The sequence below is a fragment of the Octopus sinensis genome, linkage group LG11 (assembly GCF_006345805.1).
Source record: "Octopus sinensis linkage group LG11, ASM634580v1, whole genome shotgun sequence".
NCBI classification, from domain to species: Eukaryota; Metazoa; Mollusca; class Cephalopoda; order Octopoda; family Octopodidae; genus Octopus; species Octopus sinensis.
The window spans coordinates 18,414,249-18,435,785 of NC_043007.1; the positions used below are offsets into that span (position 1 = coordinate 18,414,249).

Sequence of the window (21,537 nt, forward strand, 5' to 3'; positions counted from 1 at the left end):
GCTGTAGAAACACTGCCGGATCAGACTGGAGCCTGGTGCAGCCTCCTGGCTTCCCAGACCCCGGTCGAACCGTCCAACCTGTGCTAGCTCAGAAAACAGACGTTAAACGATGATGATGATGATGATGTGTTTGACCAGCAGTGAGTCAGTGATCAGATGGCTTGATTGTCTTACATGTGTCATTTGTTTGTCAAATCTCTTGGTACCTTGTTTTTGTCTGACAGCTATCCAGTGTTCCAGTTGGTTGATTCCCTGATGATGTCACTTGCCTTAAGTCAGCTGAATATTTATTTCTTTTTTCCTGAGGATCTGGTTTTGACCAGCGATAAATATCTAACTGGTTAAGTCATGGGTGACCACCAAATAGTGTTGAGAAAGAGCAATGTGTAATTGTACAACAATTTGAAGATAGGATTTCAACTTCCAATTTATTACCTCTGCCTTAGCGAAAGTGGAAGTATTGTTTTTCAGCAGTGTTTGTTTGTTTTTTTGTTCATGGACTAGCTATCTTAAGGACCACTGGATGGATTCAGATGAAACTTTCAGGGATGTTTGGCCTCATGACTGGCACAAACTGATAAGATTTTGAGATTGATCTGGTACCGGGCAAGAATTCTGTATTATTTTTCCGGTTTCTTTACTTAATTTTTGAGAGTGGTCGGGTTCATTTTTACAATTTTCATTTCTGAGAGCAGTCGAGTTTATTTCAGATATTCTCATTTCAAAAATCATCTCTGGCTAATCATTGAGAGGAAGTTGGCGTTGCCTTGGCAGAGGTCTGTGCTCTGAGTACTCTTGTTTTTGTTTTCAGTTGTTTTTTGGTGAATAAACTGAATTTTCTCATTCTAGCATGTTGTTATATTTAGTTATCATTTCCTTATTTATATTTTAGATTTCTTAATAAACATATTTTTCTTATTTTCCTGTTTTAATCTAATTTGGCAGAATTATTTCTAATGCATTGATATAGAGGGGAAATGTGGTATTTTGGATGTTTGTTCATAGGACACAGAGTTAGATGTTTACTCACAGGAATTTTCCTAGTTGTGGGGTCTTAGATTTGTTACCTGTGTTACCTGTGTACCATCATTCTGTACCTCAGAGTCAAACTCATTTGTCCTATATAATCTCCACCACACCTGCTGTATTTGATAACATAAATTAAATTCCTCGATGCACAAGTGAAATGACTGTTTATGATGAAAATTTGCCCTGACTCAAATTCTTATGTTGAACTTTCGATGAGGTTGATGCTGGTTCTGCAATAGGATGGTTACATTTTCTGACTGATGGGGTTATGTTTTTGGTGGGTAATTTGGCGCACGTAAGTAGCCATTTTAGAGATTTTACTTTTACTTTTAATAATTTTAAAGTGTTTTTTGTCATTCATAGATCAATCATTAAAAGGGACATATTCTGATGGATAATCTTATACGTTTTCATGTTTCTTGGATTCTGTGGATTACATAAGGTAAAGTGTTAAGTGTATCAAGGGTTTTCTTGTTTTGCTTAATTATTGGATATGACGATCATTTTTGAAAGTTTTATTTTGTTATTGATTAAATTGATTGGGTATTGTCTTTTGAGTAATATGCAGGGTGTCCCAAAAGCCACTGATGGGTTTCAGTTTTTAATAACTTCCTTAACTTTACAAATAAATATGTGAATCCATTCAAATTAGACCTCACACATGGTTCCAGCAAGATGGGGCAACTGCACAAGAGAAACGATGCAACTGCAGCGAGCTGGCAGAAACGTTAGCGCGCCAGGCAAAATGCTTAGCGGTATTTCGTCTGCTGTGAAGGCGGTGAGCTGGCAGAAACATTAGCATGCCAGGCAAAATGCATAGCCATATTTCGTCTGCCACTACGTTCTGAGTTCAAATTCCGCCGAGGTCGACTTTGCCTTTCATCCTTTCGGGGTCGATTAAGTAAGTACCAGTTACGCACTGGGGTCGATATAATCGACTTAATCCGTTTGTCTGTCCTTGTTTGTCCCCTCTATGTTTAGCCCCTTGTGGGTAGTAAAGAAATAGGTATTTCGTCGGCTGTTATGTTTCTGAGTTCAAATTCTGCTGAGATCGATTTTGCTTTTCATCCTTTTGGGGTCGATAAATTAAGTACCAGTTATGCACTGGGGTCAATGTAATCGACTTAATCCCTTTCTCTGTCCTTGTTTGTCCCGTTTGTGTTTAGCCCCTTGTGGGCAATAAAGAGATAAGAAACCATGCAGTTGCTGAGGTAGTGCAATGATCAGTCAGCTCTAAAAGCCCTGTTTTTTAGGGCTGTGTAGGGCTTCAGTTTTTAATGTATTTATTCCATATTTAAGATGTAAGATAAGATTTGAAGGATATATGACTGTTATTTCTAGTACTTTCAAACACCACATTAACTTCGTTCAAACCTGAGGATTTCTTTAGAAGTTTCATATTTGGGATATTAGATTGATTAAAAAAGAAAGGAGATGTCTGTCTGAGAGTTTGTGTCATTCATCCTGATTTTAGTTTTGTGTTTCAAGAATTTTACTCAAGCAAGCAGAGCAGAATATTTGGCATCCAAAAAAAAAAAAAAAATCTCTCTCTATATAAAGCTGAAGTTGTCTGTGTATGGCAGGTTTGGTAACCTTCAACTAACACTATCTCCTACGAGACCCTGCGATACAAGTTGACCAAAATTGAGAGTATGATAGAAGAAGGCTTGCTCTTCCTTACGTAGAAGAAAAAATTCGAATCGGACCATGTTAACACCAAAAATTATTTACATCAAAAAGGTGCTTTTTTTTCTATGAAAATCCCTATTTTTTACGATTTTTTTGACTGCTGTGTTGCTATTTTTCGGGATATTTCAACCAGAAAAATGTTCACTTAAAGAGAATAACAAGCTACATAATGCAACATTTTTACTTTTCAAAAATTCCAATTCTAAAGGGTCGAAACAAACCCGAGCAACGCCGGGCGATACTGCTAGTGAAAGATAAAAGATGAAAGAAATAAAAAAAAAAAATTGATTTAAAAATTTTCTGAGTAAAGAAAGGCATGATAGACTGTTAAGAAAAACATGAGAGAAAAGTAAATAGATTGTAGAAATTTATTTCTTCCTGATCTGAATGTAAATATGTCAGGAAAATTTAGGCCAATCGTAGTGGTTGAAAGGATTTTTAGGTGTTATTAAATATCTAATTCCTAACACAGCATTTCGGCTTTAACTCACATCATGGTATGTTCAATCAGTCACTCGAGTCTGCTGCTTCTTCTCATTCCACTTGCTTCATCTTGCAGATCCTTACAGATTTCGCCTCCCAGCTGTACCAATAAGGTAACACCTTTAATCTACGCAAAAACTAAAAGCTGTTATTTTTCTCTTTAATACATACGCACGTGCACACAGACACACACATACACACATATACATATACATATATAAATGAGTGAGTGAGTGAGTGTGTGTATGTGTGTGTGTGTGTACACAACTGGGGTCCATTCGTTTGGCTAAACCAGTTAAGGTGGTGTCCCAGCATGGCTGCAGTCCAAAGAATGAAACAATTAAAAGAAATATACATACATATATATATATATGTGTGTGTATATGTATATTTTATATATGCATCTATATATAAATATCTATCCATCTATCTGTCTATCTATCTATCTATCTATCTATCTATCTATCTATCCATCTATCCATCTATCCATCTATCCATCTATCCATCTATCTATCCATCTATCTACCTATCTATCTGTCTATCTATCTATCTATCTATCTATCCATCCATCCATCCATCCATCCATCCATCCATCCATCCATCCATCCATCTATCTATCTATTTATCTAATATATATTTATATGTATATATATTCTTTTATTCTTTTACTTGTTTATTTATATTTATAACTATATCTGTCTGTCTGTCTCTGTCACTGTCTGTCTCTGTCTCTGTCACTGTCTGTCTGTCTGTCTCTCTCTCTCTCTCTCTCTCTCTCTCTCTCTCTCTCTCTCTCTCTATCTATCTATCTATCTAATATATATTTATATGTATATATTTTCTTTTATTATTTTACTTGTTTATTTATATTTATAACTATATCTGTCTGTCTGTCTGTCTCTGTCACTGTCTGTCTGTCTCTCTTTGTTTCTGTCTGTCTGTCTGTCTGTTTGTCTGTCTGTCACTCTCTCTCTCTCTCTCTCTCTCTCTCTCTCTCTCTCTCTCTCTCTATCTATCTATCTATCTATCTATCTATCTATCTATCTATCTATCTATCTATCTATCTATATTTCTGCATGTATTAAAGGTTTAAATGAAATTTCAAATACAAGCAAAAATATAATTACAAAAAAAAAAAAAGAAAAGAGACAATGAAAAACAAAAAAAAAGCCGGCACTGTTAGGGTATATTTTGATTGTTTTTTATCTATCTCTCTGAGGGGGTAATGAAATCAATATTTCATCAATTAATTATGAAATGATATTGTGTATCAATTTATTCAATCACGATAGTAATACGTATTGATAAAATTCATCAATACAGTAACACATGTATGCTATGCATGCACACTAATGCAAACACACACCCATACACATTATAAATACATATCAACAAACATACATGCATATATGTCTGTGTATATGTATGTCTGTGTATAGTTCTATATTTGAGAGATGAGGAATTAAGTACATTACTTACATTTGATGGATATTTGCCCTCATCTTGTTTGTTGTTAACATAATGTTTCAGCTGATGTATTCTCCAGCCTTCATCAGGTGTCCTTGGGGAATTATGAACCTGGGTTCCATTCCTAAGATATTTTTCCGATGTTATTATTATTATCATCATCATCATCCTTCCTCTTCTTCTTCTTCTTCTTCTTCTTCTTCTTCTTCTTCTTCTTCTTCTTCTTCTTCTTCTTATTATTATTATTATTATTATTATTATTATTATTATTATTATTATTATTATTATTATTATTATTCAGTAGTTTTATTTTTATAGCATGCTTTCACTTCACTACCAAGCGCAGCTCTGTGTGCCTTGGGTATGTGCTGTGATTTGTTGTGATGCTCTGATGGTTATTGTATGGAAAGTGTTCTGCGTAGGATGTGTGCAGTGCCTAGTAGTGCAATTTTCTGTATGTTATATGTGTTTGTAAGTCCTGGTGTTTTTGTTATGTATTTGTCTGAATATTATTTTATCATGCCTAATGCACCTACTATGATAGGAATTGTTTCTGTTTTTAGATTCCACATTCTGGTTACCTCTATTTCCAGGTCTTTGTATTTTGAAAGTTTCTCCATTTCTTTTAGAGACACGTTGTCATCTGCCGGTATTGATACATCAATTAGAAAGCATTTTTTTCTTCATGATCTCTGACAACTATATCTGGTCTGTTGGCCTTAATTATTATTATTATTAATCGAACTTGGAATCTTGGGGTTAGTAGCCTGCGCTCTTAACCACTACACCATATGCCTGTGGGTAATTATGGAGTGAATTTTAGGGATCATAGATCTAATATTCTCCTATCCTTCTTTAATACCGGTTCCAATATGCTACTCATATCTGCATTATGTCTGCTTACGAGGTTATTATGTCCTAGCATATGTGCTGCCTCTTATAGTTTTCGTATTTACCAGTGGTGTTCTCTGTCTATTATTTTAACTTCATCCCACAGGGGGAGGTGGTCTCCGTTTTTTCATACATGATCAGCTATGCCTGATTTATCAATATCTCCCCATGCCACAGCTTCTTCTACCCTTATTTTGAGGGGGCAGCATATTTTGCCTTTGTATAACCTACCACAGCTGCATGGGGTGGAGTACACGCAGTCTTTGGTCATATTCTATTCTATTGGTGGTTTTACTCGAAGGAGATATTTACAAAGTGTTGTATTACTCTTGAATACTGTCCTGATATCATATGGGCCGCATATCTTTTGTATATTTTCGGAGATGCCTTTCACATAGGATAGACAGACTGTGGTCAGTTTATGGGTTTCAGCCTCTCTTCTGTTCATATTTGGACAGGATAGTATGTTTTGGGGGTAGTTGTTGCTTAATAGATTGTTACTTAGCTTGATCATATTGAGCAAAGAATATAAGTAGTGATCCTGATACACACCACAAAGAAATGATCAAACTATGTAACAATCTATTAAGCAACAATTACCCCCAAAACATACTATCCACTCCAATTATGAAGAGAAAAGAGGATGAAACCCATAAACTTACTGTAGTCTGTCTACCCTATGTGAAATGCCTCTCCGAAAAGATACAAAAGGTTTGAAGTTCCACCAGGTGATGAAGGCTGGAGAGTACATCAGCCTAAATGTTGTGTTAACAACTAACAAGATGAGGACAAATATCCATCTAATGTAAATAATGTACGTACCTGTATACACACACACACATAACATAGTTGAGGTGTATTCCATTAAGAACGTATTAGAGTACAAAATAGAACTCATTCACCCTTAGAATTATCAGATAGCCAGCAGTATTATGGTATACTACCAATTCTAGGCTTAGGCATTCCTCATGTGTGAAAAATAAAATGTAGTGGTCATTAGCTGTTGAACTGTATACCCTCTTACTTTTGAGTCTATTTGTTCTTTCCTTTATACATACATACACACACACACACACACATACGCACGCACACACACGCACACACACATACACACACACACACACACACACACACACACACACACACACACACACACACACACACACACACACACACACACACACACACACACACCCATAAATAAAAATAAATGCGCCCTTTTAAACCCATGCCAGTTTCCTGGTTTCTATGGCGTACGTGTTCTCCAGCTGGACGGGACACCAGTCCATCGCAGTATTACTCATTTTTGCCAGCTGAGTGGACTGGAGGAAAGTGAAATGAAGTGTTTTGCTCAAGAACACAACGCGTTGCCTGGTCCAGGAATTGAAACCACAAGCTTACGATTATGGTGCTGACACCCTAACCACTAAGCCACACGCTTCCACACACACACACACACACACATATATATATATATACAACACACACACACATATATATATATATATATATATATATACACATATATATACACATGTATAGGTTAGTAGAGTTAGAGCTTGGAATAACTGTTTAAGTAGTATGCATTATGCTACCGGTATAATTACCTATGTTAACCCTGGACATACATATGCAAGCATATTATGCTCATAGATTACAGGTAATGACAGAGATAAACACGAGTTTATCAGGAATCAAATTTTAAGTAAACAGAAAATGGAGAAATATTGATCAGCAACAATTATCAATTATTTTTTTTTAATTCAATGCAAATAGACTGCATCCCAAGAAAATTATTGTTGATCAATATTTCTCCATTTTCTGTTTACTTTAAATTATATATATATATATATATGTTATATGTTACATGTTATATGTATGTATATTATTGTTATTATCAGTTTAGTAAATAAATAATTAAGTTAACATAATATAATGTCTAAATGTTGATAAACCACCTATTGATCCCCTCAATTTTCTTATTGCTATATAAATTAATGGTAAAATATGTCTTTACCTTCACCCATTTAGTACACTAGGTAATGTAATTTCAATGCTATCAAAAAAATCAGCAAATTGGGGTCAATGTGTTCCTCACAAATTTTCCGAGTCTAATCATGCGCAGAGAGTGAATGTGTGCTCTTCTTTGCTGTCACATCTCATGAATGAACCTTTTTTGGACTGAATAGTAACTGATGATGAGAAATGGGTTCTCTATAAAAATGTCAAGCTCCAAAGACAGTGGGTATGGAAAGGAGAAACAGCCGACGAGAATGTATCGAAGCTCTTTGCTCTAACATTCGATACTCTGAGTACTATAATGACAAATGTTTACTGTTTGCTCTATTTTATAACATATAAAATAATCCTCATTCTTTTCTTGATATACATATTATATATATATATATATATATATATATATATATATATAGGTATGTATCATCATCATCATCGTTTAGCATCTGTTTTCCATGCTAGCATGGGTTGGATGGTTCGACTGAGGTCTGGGAAGCCAGGAGGCTGCACCAGGCTCCAGTCTGATCTGGCAGTGTTTCTACAGCTGGATGCCCTTCCTAATGCCAACCACTCAGTGAGTGTAGTGGGTGCTTTTTACGTGCCACTGGCACAAGTGCTAGGCGAGGCTGGCAATGGCCACAATCGGTTGGTGCTTTTTACGTGCCACCAGCACAGAAGCCAGTCAAGGCGGTGCTGGCATCAGCCACGTTCAGATGGTGCTTTTTACATGCCACCGGAACAGGTATTACAACTACAATTTCCATTTGATTTTTTGATGTTGATATACTTGACTCAATAGGTCTCCTCAAGCATAAGGGGTCTCCTAAAAATACAGTGTACATTTAAACACATAGGAGATGGCTATAACAGTACATCTGACCTGCTGGAAGGAGTATAAATATATATATATATATCTATATTTTTGTTTTTGCATATATATATATATATGTATATATATGGGTACAGGACGTCACAAACTGCTTCTTGTGGTGGAAGATTGGCGAAAACTGGGATTGTTCCACAGAGAACATTGCTAGTTATTTTTGGGTACCCCCTCATATTTCATCATCATCATCATCATCATCATTGTTTAACGTCCGTTTTCCGCGCTAGCACGGGTTGGACGGTTCGACCGGGGTCTGGGAAGCCAGGGGCTACTCCAGGCTCCAGTCTGATCAGGCAGAGTTTCTACGGCTTGATGCCCTTCCTAACGCCAACCACTCCGCGAGTGTAGTGGGTGCTTTTTACATGCCACCTGCACAGGTGCCAGGGGGGGGGGTCCGGCATCGGTCATGATCAGTTGGAGCTTTTAACGTGCCAGTGGCACAGGAGCCAGCCAAGGCAGCGCTGGCAACGTTCAGATGGTCTTTTTATGTGCCACCGGCACAGGAGCCAGTCGGGGCCGCGCTGGCATCATGAATATGTAATTAAATCCAGTCAGTCAAAATCAAATTATCTGGGTTGGTTACAGCTGAATAAATTTATTTATATTCATAATTATAGCCGTGAATAAGATTACACCTGCTCCACACCTCTGCATGTGTGTGTGTGTGTGCATGTATGTGTGTGAGCGTACTCATGTGTGTGTATGTATTTGTGTGTACACACACGAATGCACACACGCATGCACACACACACACACACACACACAACTACACACACATTTATGTATATGTATATTTGTATATACGCAAAGGTATGTGACTTAGTAATTAAGTCACATGCGGTGGTGCGTTGAGTCCTTAACGAAGATATGATTTATTTTGCATTGCTCTGGTCTACTTAGCTGGCAAAAATGCATTGTACTTCTAATTCAAAATATCAACCTCATCACATTCTGTGTCACACTGAATCTCCCTGAGAACTTACATTAAGGGTATACGTGTCTGTGGAATACTCAGCCACTTGTATGTTAACTTCATGAGCAGGCTGTCCTGTTGATTAGATCAACTGGAACCCTCGTTATCATAACCGATAGAATGCCAGTTATGTGTCCACATATGTTAAAATGTTTAACAACAACAACAACAAAAGTACTACATATTGTTGTAGATAATAATAATAAATGCGCCCTTTTAAAGCCTAGCCAGGCTCATGGGCCTGGTTTCCCGGTTTCAATGGCGTATGCGTTCCCCAGCTGGACGGGACGCCAGTCCATCGCAGTGTTACTCATTTTTGCCAGCTGAGTGGACTGGAGCAGCGTGAAATGAAGTGTTTTGCTCAAGAACACAACACATCACCCGGTCCAGGAATCGAAACCACAATCTTACGATAATGATGCTGACACCCTAACGACTGAGCCACGCGCCTCCACTCATATTGTTGTAGTAGATATTAATTTCATAGTATCAAAAGCTTCATCATTGAGTAAATGAATACATTTGTATGTATATGTGTGTGTGTGTGTGTGTGTGTGTGTGTGTGTGTATGTGTGCATTAGTACTTTTTAAATGTGCATCTTTGTAGATGCACATAACCAAGAGTGTACATATTTTCATATAAAGAACCTCAGATGGAGAATCTTGAGAATCTTTTACAAAGATGCAGGAGTGGCTGTGTGGTAAGTAGCTTGCTTACCAACCACTTGATCCCAGGTTCAGTCCCACTGCGTGGCACCTTGGGCAAGTGTCTTCAACTATAGCCTCGGGCTGACCAAATCCTCGTGAGTGGATTTGGTAAATGGAAACTGAAAGAAGCCCGTCGTGTATGTATGTATATATATATATATATATATATATATATATATATATATATATATATATAGAGAGAGAGAGAGAGAGAGAGAGAGAGAGATGTATGTGTGTGTGTGTGTTTGTCCCCCCAACATCGCCTGACAACCGATGCTGGTGTGTTTACGTCCCCGTAACTTAGTGGTTCGGCAAAAGAGACTGATAGAATAAGTACTAGGCTTACAAAGAATAAGTCCTGGGGTCAATTTGCTCGACTAAAGGTGGTGCTCCAGCATGGCCACAGTCAAATGACTGAAACAAGTAAAAGAGTAAAGTTTCATGTGCTGTTAATAGATTGGATTTGAAGGCTATGCGTCAGTATGTAAGTATGTATGTCTGTATGTATGCATTCATGTATGTATGTATGTATGTATGTATATATGCATGCATGTGTGTGTGTATGTATGTATGTATGTATGTATGCATTCATGTATGCATGTACGTACGTATGTATTTATGTATGTATGCATGCATGTATGTATGTCTGTATGTATGTATGTCTGTATGTATGCATTTGTGTATGTATGTATGTATGTATGTATGTATGTATGTATGTATGTCAGGTCACTCTTGAGGTCTCTCATGGGTGCCACTGGTAGCATGGAATCTACCATACCCTGTTGTATGGTCAGGTTGTTGGTGACTAAACTGGCACTCCCACTCAGTTTGTCTGGTGAAGAGGATTGTTAGTAACCCAGCAGGACTAAAATCAAGACCTGTCAAAAGGACTGAAGCTCTTTGTTTAAGTTCAGAGACAATCTAGCAATAACATAGGCCTTCAGAAATTCTGGGTTGGGCTCTGGCATGCTGGAAGGCCACTGGGAGTTAGGCACTCCCCAGCTTTTGTTAAAGCTTGTTTCTAGGTGAAGGTCAACCGGATATAAACTGGATGTGTAGGGAATGAAAACTGAATATTTTGGGGATCTTTTGCTTGCACTTTAGATCACGGTGCTCCCATATTCCTGAGCCTGCATCCTATATTGACACTGGATCATGTCAGTAGGGTGAAGAGGGGCTTGTGAGCTCTTGTGCAAGCTTTGTTGGACCTAATATATTAGGTTGTGTGTTTGCCAACAAAGCAATTTTCTGGTGCCTTGTTGAGTGGTGGGGTGTCCCAATGAGCCCTAAAGCTGTGGGCACAAGCCTGGGTGAAGCCAACTACAGGTGCAATAACCCTATGTACAAGTATTGTTGATTTGTTGATATTTTGCATGGACAACGGTCAGTGATGGACTTCCTTAGTCATGAGGAGACAGCCATCATGTATGCATGTATGCATATGTATATGTGTATGTGTGTGTGTATATATATATATATTATATATATATATATATATATATATATAGAGAGAGAGAGAGAGAGAGAGAGAGAGAGAGAGAGAGATGTATGTGTGTGTGTGTGTTTGTCCCCCCAACATCGCCTGACAACCGATGCTGGTGTGTTTACGTCCCCGTAACTTAGTGGTTCGGCAAAAGAGACTGATAGAATAAGTACTAGGCTTACAAAGAATAAGTCCTGGGGTCAATTTGCTCGACTAAAGGTGGTGCTCCAGCATGGCCACAGTCAAATGACTGAAACAAGTAAAAGAGTAAAGTTTCATGTGCTGTTAATAGATTGGATTTGAAGGCTATGCGTCAGTATGTAAGTATGTATGTCTGTATGTATGCATTCATGTATGTATGTATGTATGTATGTATATATGCATGCATGTGTGTGTGTATGTATGTATGTATGTATGTATGCATTCATGTATGCATGTACGTACGTATGTATTTATGTATGTATGCATGCATGTATGTATGTCTGTATGTATGTATGTCTGTATGTATGCATTTGTGTATGTATGTATGTATGTATGTATGTATGTATGTCAGGTCACTCTTGAGGTCTCTCATGGGTGCCACTGGTAGCATGGAATCTACCATACCCTGTTGTATGGTCAGGTTGTTGGTGACTAAACTGGCACTCCCACTCAGTTTGTCTGGTGAAGAGGATTGTTAGTAACCCAGCAGGACTAAAATCAAGACCTGTCAAAAGGACTGAAGCTCTTTGTTTAAGTTCAGAGACAATCTAGCAATAACATAGGCCTTCAGAAATTCTGGGTTGGGCTCTGGCATGCTGGAAGGCCACTGGGAGTTAGGCACTCCCCAGCTTTTGTTAAAGCTTGTTTCTAGGTGAAGGTCAACCGGATATAAACTGGATGTGTAGGGAATGAAAACTGAATATTTTGGGGATCTTTTGCTTGCACTTTAGATCACGGTGCCCCATATTCCTGAGCCTTCATCCTATATTGACACTGGATCATGTCAGTAGGGTGAAGAGGGGCTGTGAGCTCTTGTGCAAGCTTTGTTGGACCTAATATATTAGGTTGTGTGTTTGCCAACAAAGCAATTTTCTGGTGCCTTGTTGAGTGGTGGGGTGTCCCAATGAGCCCTAAAGCTGTGGGCACAAGCCTGGGTGAAGCCAACTACAGGTGCAATAACCCTATGTACAAGTATTGTTGATTTGTTGATATTTTGCATGGACAACGGTCAGTGATGGACTTCCTTAGTCATGAGGAGACAGCCATCATGTATGCATGTATGCATATGTATATGTGTATGTGTGTGTGTATATATATATATATATATATATATATAGATGGAAACTGAAAGAAGTCCGTCGTGTATGTATATATATGTCTATGTGTGTATATATTTGTGTGTCTGCGTTTGTCCCCCAACAACGCCTTACAACCGATGCTGGTGTGTTTAGGTCCCCGTCACTTAGCGGTTCGGCAAAAGAGACTGATAGAATAAGTACTAGGCTTACAAAGAATAAGTCCTGGGGTTGATTTGCTTGACTAAAGGTGGTGCTCCAGCATGGCCACAGTCAAATGACTGAAACAAATAAAAGAGCAAAAGAGTAAAAGAGTATAGAGAATGCTTCATGTTGTTTACTGAGTAATTGTGGTGAATTATGAATTAATATTTGGAGGGCTCCAAACGTGGAGTACTAGCCTTGGTATGAGACACCAGAATCTATTATGGCCCAGAATATCCAGTATGGTACTTTCCTATTTAACATATAGTGCATGTGGTTGCCTAGGGCTGTGGATGTGCTATGCTCCTCATATTTAAATAAGTTTAGATGTGCAGAATATCTCTGTTTAAAATGAATAGTAAACCCAATGTAGTAGCTTGTAGAATTATGTAATATGTTGTGGACAATGCATTAGTATACTACATTAAACCTTCTGCAATGGTCTTGCAGTGGGCATTCAGTCTTGGACTAGCAGTTGTAGCTATCTGTCTTATGTGGCTTAGTTGTAGAAAGGGAAGATGCTGTACTATTTATGGACAAGTTAAAGTTTAGGGTGGTATTAGGGGATTGGCTTGTATTATTATTATTATTGTTGTTGTTACTACTACTACTACTACTACTACTACTACTACTACTACTACTACTATTATCACCATTACCTCTGCCTTAGCGAAGGCAGTGGTATTGTTTTCAGTCATGTTTGTTTGTTTACTTGTCCATAGACAAGATATCTCAAGAATCACTGGATGGATTCGGATGAAACTTTTAGGGACGTTTGGCCTTGTGACTGGCATGAACTGATTAGATTTTGAGATCGATCCAGTACCAGACAAGGATTTTGGATTATTTTTCCGTTTTTTTTTACCTAATTTTTGAGAGCGGTCAGGTTCACTTTTAGTATTCTCGTTTGTGAGAGTAGTTGAGTTTATTTCAGATATTTTCATTTTAAAAATCATCTCCAGCTAATTGTTGAGAGGAAGTTGATGTTGCCTTGGCAGAGGTTTTTGCTCTCTGAGTGTGCTCTTGTTGTTATTATTATTATTATTACTAGTAGTAGTAGTAGTAGTAGTAGTAGTAGTAGTAGTAGTAGTAGTAGTAGTAGTAGTAGTAGTAGTTGTAGTAGTAGTAGTATCATTATTATTATTGTTGTTGTTGTTGTTGTTGTTGTTATTATTATTATTATTATTATTACTATTATTACTATTATTATTATTATTATTATTATTAATAGTAGTAGTAGTAGTATTAGTAGTAGTAGTAGTAGTAGTAGTAGTAGTTGTAGTAGTAATAGTTGTATTAGTAGTAGTGGTAGTAGTGGTCGTATTAGAGTTATTAGCATTAGTAGTACTGCGATCAGTATCAACATTTGTTTTAGCCGTGCACCAAACTTCCTCATAAGCGGGGATCTTCATATCCTGGTTCATTCTGGTCGTTAGTTCTTGGGTTACAGGTGTGATATATACTACCATGTCCGGTGTTAGTGCTTTCACCGCATTGACCTATGTTATGATTACATATATTTAGGTTAAAAATATTCGAGTGAGGTTGTTGCCAGTACCGCCTGTCTGGCCCCGTGCTGGTGGCATGCAAAAAGCACCCACTACACTCTCGGAGTGGTTGGCGTTAGGAAGGGCATCCAGCTGTATAAACTCTGCCAGATCAAGAATGGAGCCTGGTGCAACCATCTGGTTCGCCAGCCCTCAGTCAAAATCGTCCAACCCATGCTAGCATGGAAAGCGGACGTTAAACGATGATGGTGATGATATTTAGGTTAAAAAGGAATTAAATTTACACTTATTGGATGAGGTAACAGTAGATTCTATATCGGGCGGAGAGGAGTAGAATAATTTCAGAGCAGAGCTGTTGAAGATTGATCGGTATTTATGGTGATGGGGAAAGTTAGGGTCTTACTATTTGAAAAAAAGGTTTTGGCTAAGCCCTTAATGTTTTCAACACTGTGATCATTATCATCATCATCATGATCATTATGATCATCATCATCACCATAATCATCACCTTTGTTGTTGTCGTCGTCATCATCATTCTTATTATTATTATTACGTGCTTGCTGTTGATTTTAATATGTCTGCCGTTCCCTTGAGATGTCCTATTATGCTTTCCATCCAGTAGAAAAGAAACAAATCATAACAACAGAACGAGGCCATCTCTCCTCCATCTCTTTGTCTGAACTACTTTCTCCATTTTCTCTCTTTCTTTATTCTCTGCCATCCATCACAACCAGCAAAATAAAGCAACAGCTGGTTCCACCGGTGGATATATTTTTCTCCTTTAGATCAACAACTGCTTCAAAGTAAAGAATATGTGTAGAAAAATTTTGACTGCGATAAACAAATGGAAGAGAAACGAAAATTAGGAATACAAACAAAATATATTTCAATAAACAAGCCACGCCTTTTGAACTAGATTGATGCCAATACTTGACTGGTATTGTTTTATCTACTCTTGGTTTTAAAACGGTTGAAGCTATCTGCCATATCATACATATATATAACTGGCATTCCGTCCGTTACTATGATGAGGGTTACACCTCATCCTTCTGATAAGATCATTTGTTTTGTTAAGTAAAAGTTTTTTGAGATGGAATGGGTATGTCCTTGGGTGATATGCTGAGGAATTGTTTGTCTATATTGAGCAATACCTACATTAAGTGCTCTGAAGAGCAATAATAAAGAATATGAGGGGTTTAGTTCACTAGTGGTCTAAACGAATAAGTACATTGAGTAAGGGCTATAATTAGTCACCTGTTAGGTTCCAAGTTCACAGCTGAGGCTGGAGCTAGGGATCCACATTAGGCTTCCATGTTAGAAGCTACATATTATATTAGAGGAAGAAGAACAACAAAAACCAAGGCAGGATGAGTATCTCAAGTCATTTAGAATAATTTAATTAGGGTAAGGTGAATTTGAAATCTTACAGCTGTTTCTGGGCTATCCCAAGTGATAGGCTGGCATAATCAATACCTCAGACACATTAGCATAGACACTAATCACCATAAATCTATCTATTTTCGGTAATGTAATTTCAAAACAATATCACTACCCGGCTACTCAGTCTGAACTAAATCACAAGACACGTATACTTTGTAGTCACTAAAGATAAGTATGAGTGAGAGCATTTTGAAAATCCCAGGCTCTGATTATTCCTACATCTCTGTCTATTGGCTTGAAATCATTGACAACAAAAATATTACTGCAAAGTTGCATGATAATGATGTTAGACATGGCATGCAGACCATCACGTAACTTGTTTTCTCCTTCTCTTCCATTATATTTTAACATGCGCATTGTGTTTTGTTTATCTTCTTTTGTTTTATGAATTCAGTGTGCACAGGTGAATTGTGTGTTCATACTTCTCTTTCCAGTTCCTATTGTTTACAGATCACAACTGCCTCATGAACCTGCGTTCATGAGGAGCACTTTGTGCTCTGATGGTTGTGAAAAAAGCAACCTCCCCTTCAAACCAAACCTATACCTAATCTATTATATAAAATCTGGTATGTCTGTCTGTGTGTATGTCTTCTAGGATCTCAGGCATCCTCCATCTGATTGCTCTCAAATTTGATTTGTAGATACCGACAGTATCAGGGCATGTATGAGTCTGGAAAAAATTACAAAAATCGATTCCAGGTGAGAATGTGATCGATAAAGCCGTGGGAACGTGCATTTGTAAAATCCTTTTTCTTGGAATAGAAAAAAAGTCTATCTTTATTTCTTCTTTTGCGTCTCAAATTTAGGTTAAATCAGTGTTCCTCAAAGGGGAGGCCTATGGGACAGTCAGACAAGTTGTTTTGAAAAAATTTGGTTTAAATGTTTGACAACTCAGCACACATAGATATATACATATATATGTATATGACAGGCTTCTTTTAGTTTCCATGTCGCAAACCTGGTCACAAAGCTTTGGTTGGCCCAAGGCTATAGTAGAAGGCACTTACCCAAGGAGTCATGCAGTAGAACTGAATCTGGAACCATGTGGCTGAGGAGCAAGCTTCTTACCACACAGCCATGCCTGTGCCATATAAATATACATTTATATATATATATATATATATATATATATATATATACAATGGCAGTGCATCAGCATGGACGCAGCTCTGAGCTGAAACTAGAGAAAAAAAAAATATGGTGTAACGGGCATATGGTGTAACAGTAAACAGCGCAGGCTGCTAACCCCAAGATTCCGAGTTTGATTCCAGGCAGTGACCTGAATAATAATAATAATAATATAATAATAATAATAATATAATAATAATAATAATATAATAATAATAATAATAACAATGACAATAACAATAACAACAATAACAGCAACAACAACAAAACAACAACAAAACAACAACAATAATAATAACGGCATTGGAATAATACCTTAGGAATAAGAACCCAGGTTTGAAATTCCCCAGGACACCTGATGAAGGCTGGAGAGTACATCAGCCGAAATGTTGTGTTAAAAACAAACAAGGATGAGGACAAATGTAAATAATATATATTATATACACACAGACTGTTGGTTGTTTCTTTTCTTTCTTTGGACTTTTCCCTTTCTCCTTGTAATGAAGAGGTATGAGGTATGCTTGAAACCTCAAACTCTTTCTTTTCACCAAGTTTGAAGCTAACACATTTCTTGTGAACGTCCTCATGTTGTCTGTTAATTTTATTCATTTATTTAGATTGATTGTTTATTTGAATTGACAATGTATATATACAATAATAGTAAATGGTAATAATGTGTTTTGAATGGCACTATATTAACAACAATGGACTATAATAACTGGTGTAATTTAATCATCCAAATTTGGTACAATATTTCGGAATATAAAAATTCCTTCTTCAAATATTCCTAGGAATTGATTGAGTCACTGCTATAATCGGTTTTCCAATGTTGGAAAATTGATTGTAGCAGTAACTCGGGCAATCCCTAGGGATATCTGAAGAAGGAATTTTTATATTCTGAAATATTATACCAAATTTGGATGATTAAATTACACCAGTTATTATAGTCCATTATTTGTATTATAGTGCATTATTATGCCATTCAAAACACATTTTTACTATTATTATTATCGTTTACAAACAATACATTATGCTTTAAGCGAACTACAATATGTATTATATATATATATATATATATATATATACAATGGCAGTGCATCAGCATGGACGCAGCTCTGAGCTGAAACTAGAGAAAAAAAAAATATGGTGTAACGGGCATATGGTGTAACAGTAAACAGCGCAGGCTGCTAACCCCAAGATTCCGAGTTTGATTCCAGGCAGTGACCTGAATAATAATAATAATAATAATAATATAATAATAATAATAATAATAATAATAATAATAATAATAATAATAACAATGACAATAACAATAACAACAATAACAGCAACAACAACAAAACAACAACAAAACAACAACAATAATAATAACGGCATTGGAATAATACCTTAGGAATAAGAACCCAGGTTTGAAATTCCCCAGGACACCTGATGAAGGCTGGAGAGTACATCAGCCGAAATGTTGTGTTAAAAACAAACAAGGATGAGGACAAATGTAAATAATATATATTATATACACACAGACTGTTGGTTGTTTCTTTTCTTTCTTTGGACTTTTCCCTTTCTCCTTTGTAATGAAGAGGTATGAGGTATGCTTGAAACCTCAAACTCTTTCTTTTCACCAAGTTTGAAGCTAACACATTTCTTGTGAACGTCCTCATGTTGTCTGTTAATTTTATTCATTTATTTAGATTGATTGTTTATTTGAATTGACAATGTATATATACAATAATAGTAAATGGTAATAATGTGTTTTGAATGGCACTATATTAACAACAATGGACTATAATAACTGGTGTAATTTAATCATCCAAATTTGGTACAATATTTCGGAATATAAAAATTCCTCTTCAAATATTCCTAGGAATTGATTGAGTCACTGCTATAATCGGTTTTCCAATGTTGGAAAATTGATTGTAGCAGTAACTCGGGCAATCCCTAGGGATATCTGAAGAAGGAATTTTTATATTCTGAAATATTATACCAAATTTGGATGATTAAATTACACCAGTTATTATAGTCCATTATTTGTATTATAGTGCATTATTATGCCATTCAAAACACATTTTTACTATTATTATTATCGTTTACAAACAATACATTATGCTTTAAGCGAACTACAATATGTATATATATATATATATATATATATATATATACTCATTTACTCTTTTACTTGTTTCAGTCATTTGACTGTGGCCATGCTGGAGCACCACCTTTAGTCGAGTAAATCGACCCCAGGACTTATTCTTTGTAAGCCTTGTACTTATTCTATCAGTCTCTTTTGCCAAACCGCTAAGTTACGGGGACGTAAACACACCGGCATTGGTTGTCAAGCGATGTTGGGGGGACAAACACAGACACACAAACAACATGTACATACATATATATATATATATATATATATATATATATATAATATATATATATACTATATATATATATATATATACAATGGCAGTGCATCAGCATGGACGCAGCTCTGAGCTGAAACTAGAGAAAAAAAAAATATGGTGTAACGGGCATATGGTGTAACAGTAAACAGCGCAGGCTGCTAACCCCAAGATTCCGAGTTTGATTCCAGGCAGTGACCTGAATAATAATAATAATAATAATAATAATAATAATAATAATAATAATAATATAATAATAATAATAATAATAACAATGACAATAACAATAACAACAATAACAGCAACAACAACAAAACAACAACAAAACAACAACAATAATAATAACGGCATTGGAATAATACCTTAGGAATAAGAACCAGGTTTGAAATTCCCCAGGACACCTGATGAAGGCTGGAGAGTACATCAGCCGAAATGTTGTGTTAAAAACAAACAAGGATGAGGACAAATGTAAATAATATATATTATATACACACAGACTGTTGGTTGTTTCTTTTCTTTCTTTGGACTTTTCCCTTTCTCCTTTGTAATGAAGAGGTATGAGGTATGCTTGAAACCTCAAACTCTTTCTTTTCACCAAGTTTGAAGCTAACACATTTCTTGTGAACGTCCTCATGTTGTCTGTTAATTTTATTCATTATTTAGATTGATTGTTTATTTGAATTGACAATGTATATATACAATAATAGTAAATGGTAATAATGTGTTTTGAATGGCACTATATTAACAACAATGGACTATAATAACTGGTGTAATTTAATCATCCAAATTTGGTACAATATTTCGGAATATAAAAATTCCTTCTTCAAATATTCCTAGGAATTGATTGAGTCATGCTATAATCGGTTTTCCAATGTTGGAAAATTGATTGTAGCAGTAACTCGGGCAATCCCTAGGGATATCTGAAGAAGGAATTTTTATATTCTGAAATATTATACCAAATTTGGATGATTAAATTACACCAGTTATTATAGTCCATTATTTGTATTATAGTGCATTATTATGCCATTCAAAACACATTTTTACTATTATTATTATCGTTTACAAACAATACATTATGCTTTAAGCGAACTACAATATGTATATATATATATATATATATATATACTCATTTACTCTTTTACTTGTTTCAGTCATTTGACTGTGGCCATGCTGGAGCACCACCTTTAGTCGAGTAAATCGACCCCAGGACTTATTCTTTGTAAGCCTTGTACTTATTCTATCAGTCTCTTTTGCCAAACCGCTAAGTTACGGGGACGTAAACACACCGGCATTGGTTGTCAAGCGATGTTGGGGGGACAAACACAGACACACAAACAACATGTACATACATATATATATATATATATATTATATAATATATATATATATATATATATATATATATAAGACGGGCTTCTTTCAGCTTCCGTCCACCAAATCCATTGACAAGGCCTTGGTCGGCCCAAGGTTATAGTAGAAGACACTTGCCCAAGGTACCACACAGTGGGACTGAACCCAGAACCATGTGGTTGGTAAACAAGCAACTTACCACACAGCCACTCCTACGCCTATAATTATAACATAACTATAAAATATTTGTATGAGTATATATATATATATATATATATATATATATATATATATATATAAATGTGGTGTGTGTCTTTGTGTCTGCGTTTGTCCACCACCACCATTCCATTATCACCACTTGACAACCAGTGTTGGTGTGTTTACATCCCTGTAACTTAGTGGTCCAGCTAAAAAGTCAATAGAATAAGTATCAGGCTTGCTTATAAAAATAAAAATTATGGCATGGGTCTATTCATTTGACTAAAATTCCTCGAGGCATCACCCCAGCATGGCTGGTCACAGTCTAATGACTGAAAGAAGTAACAGGTAAAAGATGGCTGCACTAAAACATGTAGAACCACTCACACAACACACAACATACACCCAATACAA

At 36.3% G+C, this 21,537-nt stretch overlaps 1 protein-coding gene across 3 annotated transcripts in view; it reads left to right on the top strand.

Annotated features, from left to right (window-relative positions):
* The first annotated feature begins 3,128 nt into the window (after positions 1-3,128).
* Positions 3,129-21,537, top strand: part of LOC115217258 — a 60,141-nt gene continuing 41,732 nt past the window's right edge. Inside the window, exon 1 of one of the 3 annotated variants that reach the window (XM_036507162.1) lies at positions 3,129-3,314. In XM_036507162.1, coding sequence (XP_036363055.1) covers positions 3,213-3,314 — 102 coding nt within the window. In that variant the 5' untranslated portion in view covers positions 3,129-3,212. The remainder of the gene's footprint in view (positions 3,315-21,537) is intronic. The other 2 variants (XM_029786899.2, XM_036507163.1) reach the window with 2 other exon arrangements.